At 35.0% G+C, this 17,338-nt stretch overlaps 1 protein-coding gene across 1 annotated transcript; it reads left to right on the top strand.

Moving 5' to 3' along the window:
• Positions 1-766: 766 nt before the first annotated feature.
• LOC576626 (ubiquitin carboxyl-terminal hydrolase MINDY-3) lies at positions 767-16,236 on the top strand. Its single transcript, XM_030974628.1, has 12 exons — positions 767-1,141; positions 2,635-2,793; positions 3,422-3,593; positions 4,448-4,562; positions 6,196-6,269; positions 7,020-7,099; positions 7,550-7,620; positions 8,457-8,537; positions 10,044-10,189; positions 11,239-11,326; positions 11,919-11,993; positions 12,647-16,236. Exons 1-12 carry the CDS (start codon positions 1,012-1,014, stop codon positions 12,794-12,796), a joined length of 1,341 nt encoding a protein of 446 aa, XP_030830488.1. The 5' UTR covers positions 767-1,011; the 3' UTR covers positions 12,797-16,236.
• Positions 16,237-17,338: the final 1,102 nt, after the last annotated feature.

A 17,338-nucleotide genomic window follows, 5' to 3' on the forward strand; every position in this document is an offset into this window, starting at 1 on the left:
TCTTCCTTCTGACATCTAATAGCATGCTGAAGCTCTCACTTTAGGCCTTCTCTCTCTCTCTCTCTCTCTCTCTCTCTCCTTCTTCTTCTTCTCTCTCTCCCCTCTCTCTCTCTCTCTCTCTCTCTCTCTCTCTCTCTCTCTCAGGTGCACTAATTTTCACTCCCCCTTCTTTATCTCTCTATCTCTACCTCGCTGTCTCTTGATTTTTCAAATGTTTTGTTCTATCTGAGGTAAAATGTGTTTAATATTAGACAATCAGGAAACAATGAACCTATTTTAATGCAGGGTTCTAATATGAAAGGGAAGAACATGAAAACATGAGAAATTGCAAAAGTCAAAGATCATGATTCATCTGACACTTTTTTCAATCCATAATTGATCTTCTCCACTTTCATATTTCTACGTAGGGCATGGGCAGGGGGTGCATGAAACACAAAAAATATAGGAATACAAAAAACAAAAAACAAGAAGAGAGAGGAAAAAGGAAAATAGAGCAGGATTGAGGGAGGAATTTAGAATTATTACTTCACTTTAATATAACTGTTGATTCAGCACATATATCAACTTTGTCTACAGGTTATACAGAGAGTAGATCTTTAATTTCAAGGGGTACTAAAGTTGAATGGAGCTAGACTATATAAAGACCCATGACTTCCCTCTTAACATGCCAAATCTTAATCTTTTCTTACACCTCTGAAATTCATCCATCCGTACCTCGAAGACTAGGCAGTGGTAAGTGGTTGAGCGCCATCTGTTGGCAACTTATGAGAACGTACGCTTTTTTGGACGCGCGTTTACATTACGCTCCATGAGAGAGAATGGTCGCCTTATCGTGTACAAAATGAAAGGAGTGATAACACTAACGTTACAAATTTTCCAAATGTGAACGCGCAAAACAATTCTAGGATATCCATTTTGCGTAGTCCCACACATACACTCGCACGAAAATGGAGGCTGACTAGGATAAATTCGTAAAGACAGCTTTTTAAAAGTAGTTTTGACACATTTGTGATGGCCTCGACCAGCCAACAGAATGAAGAAGAACCAGGGAGTTCATCTGTCGTTAATCCAGTCGACGAAGTCCGGGCGATGACATGGGGAAGTGAATTGAAAGAAGACGTTTTCTTGCGATGGTCGCAAGGTAAGATTTTTTAAAGACCTTTTGATTAAGTTCTGAGTTTGAATTGGTTTTAAAAAAAGCCAAAGACTAAGCTCGATATTTTTCTAGTTAAAATTTTTACATTCTAGGCTTACCCTGATTCCTTAATGTACTATTTGTTGGTTATGATTATTGGAAAATTGACAAAATATTGATAAATTATCAGCAAATATGAAACATAATTTGTGAATTTTTCATACGCGTTTCATTTTAAAGTTTCTAAATCGGGCCTAACTATCATCTACTGTCTAGATCTAGATTTTAAATTGTAAAGTTCAATTTAAATTGATCTTAATTTGCTTGATAGAAACATGCTTTTAACATCTTTAAGGTGAATTAATTTTCATGCCTCCACAATCATGACAATTGCAACAAAGTAGCGCCTAGCGGGAGGCAAAAACTTAGCCATTAAAATTAATGTTCAGGTTGTCCGTATGTCCCATTCTTGTGATGATCGCGTTATTGATGGATTCCCGCCAAACCTGGGTCATGTTTGTATCTTGCAGATTGAGCCGATGCAATGAACTGATTAGATTTTGGGGTCACGAGGTTAAATTAAAGATCAAAGGGTCATAGATCATAGATGTAGTCTAGATCTAGAGTCTAGTCTAGATCTCTAGATTCTATATGAAAAAAAAGTGCTTTTGATAACCTGTTATTAATGGCTAATGCATGGATTACAATCAAATTTGAATTCTAAAAATTGCTTCTGTTTTTGGTATGTAAAATGCTCTATATGGCCGAGGCGCGCAGTCAAAGATCCATCTACATGTACATATAATTCATTATGTTGATAATTCTCTTTCCCTACATGTGCAGTAGCTTTGCCCCTAATTGTTCAAAACATATGCATGTACTTAAGTTGCAAAGGAAGCCATTGCTTCAGGCTATATTTCATCACAGACATAGGGTTATTAAGGTACATATATGGAGTCAGTTACATTACTGTAGTGATGGGTACAGGTTGAAAATCAATGATTTTATTCAAGAGTGTAAAGAATTGACAGTAAGGCATTTGTTGCCAAGATATGGTGTATTATTTGGTACCAAACTTTACCGATTCAAAGACGAGGTTATTTGTTTGTGGAAGGCTCCAGCCTCCAGGCCAGTTATTCCAAAGGAAAAATATCTTTGTAGCTACAAGAGGTATTTTTTATGAATTTTAATGATTTTTTGTTTTGTTTGGTTGTTATTTGCTATCATGAAGTTGGACTTCCCTTTTTAAATTACTGGTGTTTTTTTTTTTTTTTTAAATAAGTCTCACAATCATTTTGAGTATTGACTTTCCAGTAACTAAATTACTCTCTTCCTGATCCTCCACCTCCCCCTGTTTTTTTCTTGATGATGATGAGCCCATGCAGTATGGAGAAGGAAGGTAATGGGAGTACTATGAACAGTCAAAAAGGAAGATAAAGGGAAAGTAAAAGAAAATGTTATAATTTCTTGTTCTCTTGTGTTTTTTCCTACCATGGTAGGCTTTGTATTCAGTGATGATGAACCTATGGCGCTGCTCCAGTATGAGGGAGGTCCTTGCGCAATCATCGCTCCTCTTCAAGCATTCCTCGTCAAGAACCTTCTCTTCAGCCAAGAGAGCCAATGTGAAGAGGGCACAGAAAGCTGGAGACAGACTAACGGTATGATTTATAAATATAGTGGCACTTCACAATGACGTATACATGTACATGTACATGTACATTAAATTTGCTTACATTACGTTTTCTTAAAATGGCCTATTCGTATGTCATCCTTAAAGACTGATGGCCCCACACCTCCCCATTCTGATATTATTGTCACCGAATTAAATGTTGAAAATTGCAGGGAGGAGAGGGGGTAGAAGATAAAAAGAGATTAACATTTTCATCATCATTCTGTATTTCAGGGGACCAACGCAAGCACCTAGCTGCTCCTCTGTGCCATGCAGGACATAGTCTGTTAAGATTTCACTGGAAGCTATGTATTTGTCTTAAAGCCCCACTGTACTACTTGTAACTACTTGCTCCCTCTATATAGAAAACACTGCCTAAGCAGTGCCCGTTCATCCCCCACGATCCCCTTTATCTTATGTTACTGGTAATTGACAGTCGAGTTGATGAGATAGCCACCTGTCATTAACCTTGCTGGGTAGTCTAATCCTCCGGGCCAAACTAGTACAGACAGGCTTTAAAAAGAGATGATCAGGAATTTTTACTGTTCGAATAGTATTAACGTCATCACTATTATCATCATCATCATCATTATTGTTTATTACTTCCATTATTTCAGGAGACCAACGCAAGCACCTGCTCCTGTGCGCCATGCAGGACGTCATCTCTTCAGTGTCCAGTGGAAGCTATTTCCTGGTCTTGCAAGAGGACAAACAGGAACTGACCATTGAGAATGTAGCAGGGTCATCAGACGGGGAACCCACGCACGTTACCTTCCACAGAAATCTCAGGTTGGTTTGATATCAAGCTATTGTGTCCCAAGAGCCAGTAGGGTGGTAATAATTGTACTTTGGTAAAGAGTTCATTTTTTTTCTTTCTTTTTTTCTTAAAAAAAAAATTATTGGGTTCTCAAGGAAAACATGAAAGCCAACTGGTTATTTACAATCATGTACAGGAATGTGAAATGACAAAAACATCATGTAGTCCACTACGACTCAAATATAATTTTTTTTAAATTGATTTGCTGCAATTACATATTCAGATTTAGACTTAATTTTGTTCAAAGATAGAAGACCATGAACATTTTGTTTCTCTTTCTTAAATTTGCAGCAGTGTATGATGTAGAATCTGGTACACAATAGGAAGGAATTTATACATATTGAATTTTGATAGTCCTTGGGACAACCAAACATTCTTTCAAATTCCATTTTTTTTTTTTTTTTAAAGTTTTGGTTAAGAATACATACCGTTCTGCCTCCCAGCAGACAATATGTATAATTTGTATCAATGCAAGGTAGCAGTGCTTGTTTATGAGATATTAAATGTCACCTTTTGTCCATTATTATGCATTCATGTTGATTGCTTGACAATAATTTTTAACACAAATACATGTATATGAAAAATAGCTTGCAATCACGATTTTCTGAGAACCTGTTAATGGATTACAATCAAACTTGAATTTTTAAAAATTGCTTCTGTTTTTGTTTGTAAAATCGCTCTATGGCGGAGGCATCATTTTCAACTGCATGTAGTCGAAGATCCATCTAGTTTTCATTTTTTTTTAAATACACAAATACATGTTATACATTTGAGTGATTTGACATACCAGCACATTGACTAATTACATTCATATTTTCTTTGCCAGAATACAAACATATAAATCTGAGGATGAGCTCAGAGGTGCTCTGATGACGACGTACCACATGTTTGTTGGTCATGGAGGAGTCCTTCTCTTCCTATACTCAGTATTACTAACAAAGGTGAGATCATGTGGGACTAGGGGTATTTCACAAAGATCCTAAGTTGAACTTGTCTCTATAAAGTTGGACTTAACAATTATGGAAAGCCGTTAGCATCTTGGAAAATACTTTGTAAAAAGTTATTTTAAAAGGCATTAAATGTTGATATTCATATTTTCTATTTTCAAGGACAATTCTTGTTCTTGATGTGGAATTTATGCTTTTGAATACATTTTATTCCATGATGGTATTCGCTTCCTCACAAAGTCTGTTTTATTTGTATGCATGTAAATGTAATAGTGTATCATTAGTTCATGGGAATTCAAGATTTTATTCATTTCATTACCTCTTTTTCTTTGTTATGAGTTTAGGAATAATTTTACTTGATAGGCAGGGTAAGATTCATATTTATGTTTTGTTATTACTTTTCTATGGTAATGAAGGTAAATCCAAAAAATATTGTGTTTTAACCATTAGATGTTAATTTTACCACATTTTCCCTTTTCCCCCTATTTCTCATGTAAAATTGTAGTCTCACTTTTATTTCAATAAGAAGTAATATTGCTATTTGTACATAATTACTTTATATAATTGATTCATTTCTTTCTTTATTTTCTTCATGGTCTCTTTCCAAAGTTACAAACTAATACAACATAATCATGACAATTTATACAAAGTATATAGTTAATACATCATCAACGTAAAACATTGTAATACTAACATGAAATAATCATGAAGAAGGATTGCCACAGATGAGGGCCTTGTTCATTCTTTATACTCATAATTTATACTTAAATACTCATTCAGCTAGTTTCCACAGAAAACATCGACACGGTATTTTCCGTGTCATACCGTGTCATACCGTGTCATACCGGGTCAGTTTTCCTGTGGAAACACAGGCGTGTCGGGTCGAGTCGACCGAGATGCGGATTATCAGATCCACCTCTGGGAGGTGGATCTTGACGTGTCGACCCCAACGAACTCCCTGTAAAAATCTCTGTGGAAACACACAGCGACAAACCGTGTCTGGCGGAGCATCAGAGCGCGCGAAGCCCCAATCACCACTGCAGCGTGATTGGTTGAAAAATACTCTGAAATACGCGTATACAATAATATGTTTATATACGTGCTGTACGTAACAATGAAAAATGTACGTCGCAATAGAATAGCGTGGAATCCTGTGTAGATATGAATCCACGATCGAGGTCAAAGGTTGAATCTTGACTTCCGATTGACACGGCATTTTCCTGACTTGGAACACGAAATCGGGGCGAATCGGAATGCTGCGCTCTGTGGAAACAGATTGGTTTAATACCGTGTCGCCGCGACACGGTATTTCGATCCGGAAAAGATAATCCGGGTTCCACTTTTTTTCTGTGGAAACACGCTGATTGTCATCTGATGAAATTTTCCCTGGGATTTATTTCATAAAAATATGGGGTTAAATCTGATAACCATGTTGTTTTTGGCTAAGAGAATGGTTAGTTGGAGTGCTGGGACCTAGGTTGATGTTGAAAGTGGACTAGTGTTTGAAATTTGCAATTGTAAAATTGTCATTGGAGCATGTGTAGTACAATCCTTTAGTTTGCCCATTATGAAAAACAAAGCTATGTATTCTCTATTAAATGTTTATCTTTGTGACATCACATTGCAGGGTCTAGCTATTATACAGGAAGAGATGGAGGATCCTAGTGAGCCCCTAATAGATGGCATTTATGGGCATGGAAAGTGAGTTACATGTAGCTTATCAGTTTTCTTTTACACAAATTTTGATTTTCAACAAGAAATCAAGCAATACAGATTTATAAATGTAATATTATTCTACCCCTTTTTGGTAATCCATATATTTATATTTTTGTTCAGGTCAATATATTTACATGTTACAAAAATTATGTTGTCATTACTTTGAGGGATCCACATTCTACAAGCTCTGCTTTTCAGTGGATCCCTCCATTTCCACAGGTATAACTTAAACAATAAAAAAGAACTATTATATTGAATATTGGGTATGCTTTCTATTTTAGAACTTCGAACCATGTAAAATGTATTGTATTATAGAATATTGAATTGTATGTCATATTTCTTGTCAAAATCACTGTTTTATTGAAAATGAAAAATAAAACTGAAACTGAAACTGAATTCTTTGAAAGTCAACAACTGTGGAGTTTATCATAAAACAGTTTAAACATAGAAATCAAAGCTTGAATAGTGAGCAAAGTGTCAGATAACATTGGATGTTTATGACCTGAATAAAAATCTGATTATTGTATAACATTCATCTGCATATTGGATTGGTGCATTAATTTTCAATTCACAGGTAGTTTTTACCTTCATTTAGAAACTTACAATATCTCTTTGCAGAAGATGAAATTTTTAACATAGTATACTGGCATGAACCTCGAAACATATAGGGTAAAAATATTTGTTGGTGATTGGTTTTCTTTAAAATGTTTTTCTATTTTTGTTGGTAATTTGCAGCCAATGCTTGATAAACCTGATGGTGACTGGTCGGGCTGTTTCAAATGTCTTTGATCACGAGAAAGATGTAGCTGGTCTACGTAAGTTTTACTGGTACCTTATTTTACAAGATTATGTGAATAATTTATATAATAATCCTCTTCCTCTTGCATAAACAAATTCAAATTTATATAATTTAGTGAAATACACTACTACTATTGGGCCCCTTTTTGAGGGACACCCTACCCTGCAAAATTTCCGTCAGATAGTTTAGAATTTAGCTTTCTTACTTGGGTATAGATAATCCTATTTTTCTTGAATGATTAGTTTGTTAACCCATTAAGTTTTTTCTCACGCTTGTATGTTCCTTTGTGAAAAATGTACAAGTAACTGTTGTATTCCACAGGTAAATATTATCTCAGTATTAAGAGTGATAACAATTCATCATCAATGACATCATCAATGACATAAACATATAGTATTTTAAAGGCAATTAGATGAATACTGAGGTAATTAATTGAACTGATGTTATCGATTGAATTTTATTTCAGAAATGAAAGGTATCTCTAAACAGTCATTGATTGGGTTCCTGACAATCCTAGAGAATCTCAAGTATTGTGAAGTAAGTATGACATCATCAGAACTATTTATATACAAATCAATTAATATGAATAATACAATATTCAGAAAATAGTATCAATTCTTCAAAGTTAATGAAAGATTTCGTAAAATGTCATGCTTGCAATATGATACAAATCATATAACCTGTGCAAAGGCATGGGGAAATCAAGATTTTGGGGATAAAAAGGAAAATTTATGGGATAAAAGTATATCAAGTAATTGATAAATAGTGAGGCAATGACATGACAAACTGATAACCAAATTGGCAATTTGTGTAGTGATTTTCATTGTTCCATAGTTTTTCATACTTTATCAAAAATTCATAACTTCCTTATTAGTTATCCGATTTTACTAAATTTTAAAAAAATCTGTTTCTCTTGTTATTCTGTATCTAGTAAAATCAAATTATTTTTGGAGTGGACTTAACCTTTAATGTGCCAAGGGGTTGTTTCAAGATGTTACCAAAACATGGACAATGCTTTCTTTTCAAACATCTGTCCTTTTTTACCCATTGTTCATATATAACAAAATGTTGTGTACAAAAGTTGTAGCAAAATTGATTACCCTTTCTAATGATACCAAGTTCTCCTACTTTGCTTAATTTAATGTATGAAAATTATTTAGAAATATACATGAGTTTCCAAGCAATGTTTGTAAAGGCTTTCAGTCTTGGGAATACTCGTGGATATAGAATAAGAATGTAAATTTCCATAATTTTTCTTCATATGGACACCTGTCGTTATGTTATATCTAATTTTATAACTTGTATCTAATTTTATAATCATTTTATAACTATTTTCATGATACATGTCTACAATTTTTTTTTTATTCATGTAGGTTGGAACGTTGTTAAAGAACCCTAACTACCCTATCTGGTTGCTTGCCAGTGAAACTCACCTCACAGTATTCTTCTCCAGAGTAAGTTGTTTTCTTCTTCGAGTATAGTACAGTCCGCCGTTGGCGTATTATCGTGCCTTGTGCTTGTCAAGTGCCGAGTGTACAGTGCAAGTAAAAAGGCTCTACAAGAATTCTATGTGCAGCTAAAAAACAGTCTGAAGCTCAACAGAGCTTAATGTGTAGCACCTTCTGCTTGAAAAGTTCCAAAGAGGTGCAATCGACGACAGCAGATGGTAAGGAGTTCCACAGTCAGAAAGAAAAAAAAATCTACCGGTGATTTGGTCAAGACCACAGTTGCATCACAGGAAGCTGCTTCTGATTCGTCAGGCAAATTTGTATGAAGCTCCAAAATAGTTCCCTCTCACAGATGTCGCAGTCGAGTGGTTTAAGCACTTGACTTGCAGTTCAAAGGTCGTGGTTCGATCGCTGACACGGCACTAATGTCCTTTGGCAATGTATTAATCTTCATTTGCCAATCGATACCCAGGAGAGAAATGGGGACCCGATAGGATGACGAAAGCATTTGTGTTAGTAATTGTCTACGCCCTCATGGTGACCATATTGTAGGAATACTCCCCAGGGAGTGGAGATGGTGCACATTGTGCATGAATAAATCCGATGACAGGGATAACAATATTTGTTAAACGCTTAGAGACGATGTACTGTATTAAGTGCTACATAAATCCAAATTATTATTATTATAGAGACTGTGAGTGGGAAAGAACTTTTGGGAGCAACATGATTTAACCTATGACCCATCTTGCATATGCATGGATACGCATTTCGCAACTATCTCTCTCAATATGCTATGGCCACGACCAGTGCGGTTCTACTTCTGCCGACCTCCAGCTAACTGATGTAATGTAAAACAAGAAACTTATGTGTTGAGCAATGTAAACAGTGTTCATTTTCGCAAAATAAAACTCTCATGAATCGCAAAATTGGAGTGTTGTGTTGGCTGTGATTCAGTTATTTGAAACTTTCACAAATAGAATCTCTCTCAAAAAGTTTCCTATATGTGAAAATCGTGGTACAAAAAGCTGTGGTAATTATATCCAAAATCCTTTATAAAGAAGTTATATCATAACTTTATTTATGCAACACAAGAACAGCATATTACTGTTGAACCTGCTTAAGTGACCACCTGTCTTCAAAGACCACATTTTTTGTTTCCCTTGAAAGTTTCTCATTAAAACATGTACTAAAAGAACCTGTCTTCAGAGACCACCTGTCTACAAAGACCACTTTTTGTGTTTCCCTTGGGCGGTCACTATAGACAGGTTTGACTGTATCATAACTTGATACAGTCAAACATGCTTTAGTGACCACCTGTCTACAAAGACGACATTTTTTGTTTCCCTTGAAAATGGTTTCTCATTGAAACATGTAGTAAAGGAACCTGTCTACAAAGACCACTTGTTTTGTTTCCCTTGGGCGGTCGCTATAGACAGGTTTGACTTTATATATGCTATACAAGAACAGCATATTATTACCGTTATTATCATTCTTTGTTTTCTCTCCTTGTAGGAGTTAGCGCTGGTCGCTACAGAAACCAAATGGGAGGAAGCGAGAAGAGTGTTCAGTGAGTACGATACAGAAGGTAGCGGCTTCATCCAGTGTGCCATGCTGCAAAATGTCCTGGAGGCACTTGAACTAGTGGCTGTGCCTGAATAGTAAGCAAACTTTATCCTTTTAAACCTTATTAACCCATTAACTACTGAATTTTCCCTGTCCCCTGAGGTTTAGTGTAGGAATCTCCAGGTTCTAGTAGGCATCAGGTTAATAATCACAATAGTCACAATATCCGTCTTTTCACTTATGGCCAGTAAAAACAAATAAGGTAATGAAATCAGTACGACATAATTTCCCTGTGATTTGGAACTCCATCCCCAATGATATCTCTGAATTGCAGGTCAGTTAATTCTTTCAACAAAAAGTTGGAAGCATTTTCTTTATCTCAAATGTGTATGTATATTTTGTTTATATTATTGTTATATGTTTTGTTTTTTTTAATCTTTGCTTTACATTATGCTATGAATGCTTTGGGAACTGAAATAAATTGAAAAGTTTGAGGGGAATTTTTTGGAAAGAATTTGCTGTAACTTCTAGTTAAAAGAAAATGGGAGAATGCAAGAAGAGTTTTCTGTGAGTAGTGTGCCACATCCAGTGTGCCATACTCCCTTTGAGGCTCTAGAAATAAATGTACCAGAATAGTAAGCACATTTTGTTCTTATTTCTATGCCCTGACCACTTGTTACTGGAGTTATATTGCCTGTAAAACCTCAAGGTACTCTTTATACCTTAACCACAGATTTGTAACTAGATTAGATTTTACAAAGACTAAAAAATAATCAGCAAGATAGATTTATCATTGTGTGTGTGTGAATAGGGAAGATAAACTTCTTTTTACTTTAAAGTTATGGTAACCAAATAAAATAAAAAAAACTGCATTTTGCTTCTCCCCCCCCCCCCCCCCCCTTATAATGAAAAGTGTCCTATTCTCAGTTCAACGCACTTATGAGTCTGTATTATAAGACAAGTCAACTTATCATTTGACTTTGAATATGAAATCATTATTGATTGAGAGAGCATTATGAGTTGTTGAGTAGTGCGTTAGGATCGTTTAATTATAGGACTTATAATTATATTGCATGATCAATCCAATCAGTTCTTCATTTCCAACTTTGTAAAATATTCCTTCTTTTTTTTCCATCCGCTGCAGTGTTGAGTTCATGACACAGCGTCTAGACCCTGAGAAGTGTGGGATTGTCCTTCAGAACATGTTCATGGCAGAGTTCTTCCCTGATGAGGTACTAAAATGAAACATGTCGATCATTTCAAATTTAATCAGGATGGTTTAGATCATTAGGAATCTCTCGTATGTTACATCCAGATAAATTACTTCTTTATTTTATGTCATAGAAAGATTAATTCCTGATACAACAGATTGAATATCCACACTAGTGCAACTTGTGTATAAAGATTGCTCAAGTAGAACAAGAGAAGACAATTCTTTATCAGCAGGTGGTCTTTCTGTACAGGATATTCTATTTCAGGCTTTAATTTCTAGGCAACTTGTTCAAGGGAAACCCAAACAAAAATGTAGCCTTAATGCACTTGTAGTCTTCCAGTCAAGTGATTCTAAAGCTGGTTTCACTGTATATATTTATGATTTTTAATACCAGGGTTGTATTTTGTGATTAAAGCTTATTTTATTAATAAACTAATCTACAATTTTTCGTGCAAACGAAGCAATGTGTAATGTCTGCATTAAATGCCAGTGAGCAATGATAATGATCACAACTTGATTTTAATTTTTCACCACTCTTTGGATATTAAACAATATTTTTAAGAAGAAATTAATTGTTTTTTTACAATTTTTTTCTCTTTCAATGCCGCCAGCCTGACAGGTTATTGCCGGAGTACTTCACAGTGTATCATTACAATGGCATAAGCAGATCCAATCCCAATTCAAAGGTAACGGTTAATGATATATTTGGTCAAATTAGGAATTGTTTTTCTCTCCATCTACAAGATTTCATGCCTCTGTCTGAACTCACTCATTGGCTGGTTAATCCTATATATGGATTGATTTGAACCTGATTTAACTTGTTCCACTGATTTATGTTCAATGTAGCACAAAGTGTCAAACTGTTTATTCAGAACAAAATACCATCATTCTGTAACAAAAATGAAGAGAAACAATAAATCCAGTCTGGGAATGAATAATGAGAAATTGATTTCATCATGACTTGATTCTGTTTTTCATTTATTTACAGATTTGTATAATATTTATGGGATGAAGTGATTAACACTCAGTGTTCCATATACAGTAACAAAGCAAATTTCTTCAATGTTTTAATCTGGACTAAAGCAAGTGCATGTTTATGAATGCCTGCCATTATAATAAGTTAACTTAAAAATCCACAAGAAAAAAAGTTGAACGGACACAAAGCTTTTGGAAGAGAGGACACCAAATATCACGCAAGTCGGTCTGCTCTAATAACTTGTTAAGTAACTTCTTAAAAGCATCTCTTGCTAAAAACATATGTTGCTGAATATTTTCTTTACTATGAACATGGGAATACTAGTTTAATTTCTTCCATTTCAATTTTCTTTCTTCCGGCTAGGTAATGTTCCTTAAAGGAAGAGGCTCCGCCCCCAACCCTGGTGAGCTGGAGGTCCTCACAGAAGCCACACCCCTTAAATCTTGCCTGCGGACAAAATGGCCGACGTTCGAGGCCGACTGGGAGAACAATGTGAAACCCTCCATAAATTGATGCTACGCATAGTTTTGCAAACTCTTGTACATAATGCATGTACATATGGACACCATTTTTTGACATGTACAGTCTTTTACAAGGCATGTAGATACTACATGTACATGTATAAGAAAAGCCACCAACTACACAGTCTCATAAGATATCGATTGTCTGTGGCAATCTTGGAGAGTGAAGGAAGTTGGATTATCCAGAATGTGATGGATATGCTTGAACAATTTGTTTCCTGTGAATTTACAAGGCTATGTAATTTCAGATCAAGGATGTCCATTATCCATTAACCCTCTTGAGATATGTCTTTGTGACTCAAAGCCAGGTGGAACTGTTTGAACTGCAATGGATACCCCAATTCCTACTGTTCTGTTCGTCAGAAGCTATGATTTGTTAGTAAAGAGTCAAAGCCACTAAGTTTTGTACTTCTTATAGATTTAATCCAGGGGCTGTTTGGTTCAGGTAGGCAGTTGGTTAAGAATCATACCCCCTTGAGATATGCATTTGTGATTCAAAGCAGATTGGATCGTCCAAACTGCATTGGATACCCCTATTTCTACTGTTCTGTCCGTCGGAAGCTATTCGGTTTTCTAATGAATTAAAGACTACCAAATTCTATACTTGACATATATTTCATCCAGAGGGCTGTTTAGTTCACATAGGCAATGGGGTAATAGTTCTACTCCCACGTGATATGTGTCGATCAACCTTTGAAAATATAAGAATATTTAGATGAAAAAGATATAAAAAATATAAAAGACAAGGTGCTTCTACTTGTATGATTAGTGTGTGCTTGTACTAGTACAGCATTCCACAATAAGAAGTTTGTATTCGTCAGTTGATAATCAATAATCAATTGCTCAAGTTGTTGAGAGAGCATTTATTGTCAATTTACTTGTTTTCTATGCACACACTTCATTTATTTATTATCTCTTGTCGTATGTAAATATTATTATTTCTCGTTATCTCTGTTACTTTCTCCTGCAAACTTGTAGATACAAAATGTTTTCACGACTTTTATATTTATTACTTTAATACAGGTAGTGTGATTTGATTCTAGATGAAGAGCTTGGTCATAATCAGCACTCTTCATCATTACAGGAATAAAGTTGTAACAGCCTTTATATATATTTGAGAGCAAGAAGGACATTAACTCTTATACTATAAAACAGAGTAAACGCCCTTTTGGCCCAAACAAACGATTTGATGATTCTTATAAAAGATGAGAAGAGTGTAAAATTCAACCTGATATGAAGTCATGGGCGCTTAAAAGTGAGAGAAACGATGCTCTAGAAAATAACAGATCAGTGGAAGATTGAGATAAATCCAATATGGCATGGAAAGATATGCAATGTTGAAGTTGTAATCAGTAAAACAAGTTAGCAATCAAATTGGCAACTCTGTGATTTACCATGTGAGCACCTCTCTGGAATGGTTCGTACGTAATAAAACAAAACATAATAGCTCATCTTTTTCATAGAAGGGAAATGTAAAATTGTGTCCAAATATATATCTAGGGTATAATTTGGATTAAATGTTTTTGGAGAATTTTTTGAGTACAGACAAAATGAAGGAAGTGCTTGCAAGGCTAATTGCAATGTAGCCAGTTTGTGTTTGATTAATCAAAACTTCAAACTTATCCTTTCAGACTTTCCTCAAACTCTCACTGATTCACATCTCTCCTTTTCATGCTTCCCATTTAATAATCCTAATCAACTGTCAGTTAATCATGATACACATTCTTACTACATGTAGAAGCACCCAAGACTGTCATCATAATGAACTGTTTATTTTCTTGCCACTTTGTGTTATTTTGTCATTTTGCATTTATGTTCCATCAGATGAGATCAACATCTCAATTCAATTTTGTTGGAATAATCAAGTCCCATGTCTGCACATCAGTATAACAGAAATCAGCCTTTCTCATCAGGGATAATGAGATTGATCACTTAAGAAGTGATTTGCAACTGGTCTCCAAAAATCTAACTGATTGGTTGAAACCTGTTTGGAGATACTAGATGTAAATAAAGAAACAACTCCTCACAAAAAAACAATTTGATCATTGATTTGAATACTCAAAAGTTAAAACTTGGTACCAGATTAACACAGTGTAAATCTGATCGATGTCAGCTGATTTATGCATGAAGTGTCAAACTGTTTATTCTAAACAAAATACCATAATTCTCTAACCGAATGAAGAGAAACAATAAATCAAGTAACGAAATGAATGATGAGAAATTGATTTATCAGTTATTTATCAGCTAATGTGCTTTCTGTTAAGAAAGAACAAATCATAAATGACTCAAAAGCCAAGACTGGTATTAGACTGTGATTAATAGTGTAAAGTTTAAGAATGTCAAATTGGGAGAATTTCCTTTGAATAAGGGAAATTACAATCAGTAACTTAGCTAAACCTAGCTTTTTGATACAAATGGTATTTAAGAAATTAAGAAGCACATTTTATATCATTATCCATGTAATATTTTGTACTCCTCTGATTCAGTAATCCTTGTCAATTGTTTTCCCGCTGATTTTCAAGTAAACTGAATTTGGCAAGTAAATGTTGTGCAAGGAACATTATAAATAACTTTGAATTATGCATTTCAAAAAAATATTCTAAAAGGTGATGGAAAGTAAGATTATGGTCCGTGATAGTGGTATAGAGGTCCTTTGATATTGCTCCTTGAGTTGTGATGATGTCTATAATTTGTTTATGGTCATTCATACAATTATGCTATGACAAAAATAAGAAAATGCAGAATTATCTTGAAACTTGAAACTTTCAGACATCCCTTTTCTCACATTCTTACCGGTAGTCAAATTGATGACAATCCTATAACTTTCACGATCATGTTAAAATGTACTTTAGTTCCTTAAATATCCCGAAAGGCGCACAGAGTTATATTGTATTTTATCCCTTTGGAGACAGAGGGCATGAACTTGTATCAATTGACAAAAAGTTAATACCCTTTTGGAGGGTGTTTCAGAAAACTTGTCATCATTGACAAATGAAAGTTTTTGTTGTAAACTACTGAAATCCTTGCTTCTGATTGGTTATCAGCAGATTTTTCACTGATATTTTTCATTTGTCATTGAAAAAAGACTTTTTGAAACAGGTCCCTCGTCCAAACAATTATTGTGATCCTTACATGGAGTACGCTAGGCCTTTATAAGAAAATACAATGCCACTTGCACAGGCAACGAGTGCGTTTTTATGAGAGATGGTAAGTTACCATTATAACTTACTTGGGAGAGGTGACCACATGTAATAAAATTGAGGAAAAGTGTTTCTCATCCGAGTCAAAGGTCATTAATTGGTATCATAATTGTATTCATTGAATCATTATACATGATGTAGCTCCTTTTGGAGTTGTATATTTTCTGTCATTAAAATATGTGTATAGTTATACAAATATGTTAAATACAAGAATGCAAGTGTGGAAATGAAAGTTTATTCGGCATTTCGGCTAGCTTCATTGATGTTTATGTAAAATTGTTTAAGTGTAAAGCTCTATCTCCTTTCCACATCTTCCCTCTCTTTCACCATCTCTGTGTAGGCATGCGTGTGTGTGTGTGCGTGCGTGTGTGTGTGTGTGTGTATGTCTGTCTCGCTTACACTCGGTGACTCTTCATTTATCTGTTTACTTGCACTTTCTCTTTCTTCATATCTCTCCCTCTGTCTCTCTCTCTCTCCGACGCATTCTCACATCTCTTTGTGGGTAGGGGTGTGGGTGTGTCTGTTTCCTTGTTTTTTGTCTATTTGTTTAGTGTTTTCGTTATATTAGAACTAACCAAATAATGGGTTACCTTGTGTTTATATATATATATACATGTATATATAAAAACTTTATTGATCGATTTAATTATTTTTCAAATACATAGGGCCTATATACGTGAACAAGCAATTAAAATGAACAATAGACATGGTCAGTTTCACAGACGAGAGGAAATTGACTATCATTAAACACGCATACGCGCACGCACACACACACACACACACACACACACACGCATACAATGTAACCTATCCACCCTCTCCCTACATACCAAAAACTTCCCAAACTCCACAAATCCCCCTCTCTTCCCGAACCCAGCCACATCTACACAGCCGTTGGAAATTCAGTCTCTTCCATGTCCCACTTGCCAAATCATATGAAACGTTTGAGTCCGAGCTAAAAATATTTGCAATGTTACCGATACAAAAATGCAAAAAACGAAAAAAAAAAAGTAATCAAATATGGATAGTGAGATAGACGTGGATTAAAAATAATGTTGTAGTCGCAACTCGCCGTTCGTCTTTTTGGCACGTTTCTTAATATGATGCACCAAAATCCAATTACAAGCACATATTTCATGAAGGAAACTGTAAAATCAAAAGATGAAACTCGAAATTCATAATGAGTAACACATTTTCGAATTTATAACTTCAAGAAGAATTTTCAATGGTAATCAACAGTTGGCCTACACAAACTTTCCCTATCACAGGCACATGGCAAGGGATGGAAGATGGGGTGTCCAAAGTTCGCGTACATTCTAAAGCAAAGGAATAAC

This window comes from Strongylocentrotus purpuratus, unplaced genomic scaffold (genome assembly GCF_000002235.5).
Source record: "Strongylocentrotus purpuratus isolate Spur 01 unplaced genomic scaffold, Spur_5.0 spur5_contig_866, whole genome shotgun sequence".
NCBI classification, from domain to species: domain Eukaryota; kingdom Metazoa; phylum Echinodermata; class Echinoidea; order Camarodonta; family Strongylocentrotidae; genus Strongylocentrotus; species Strongylocentrotus purpuratus.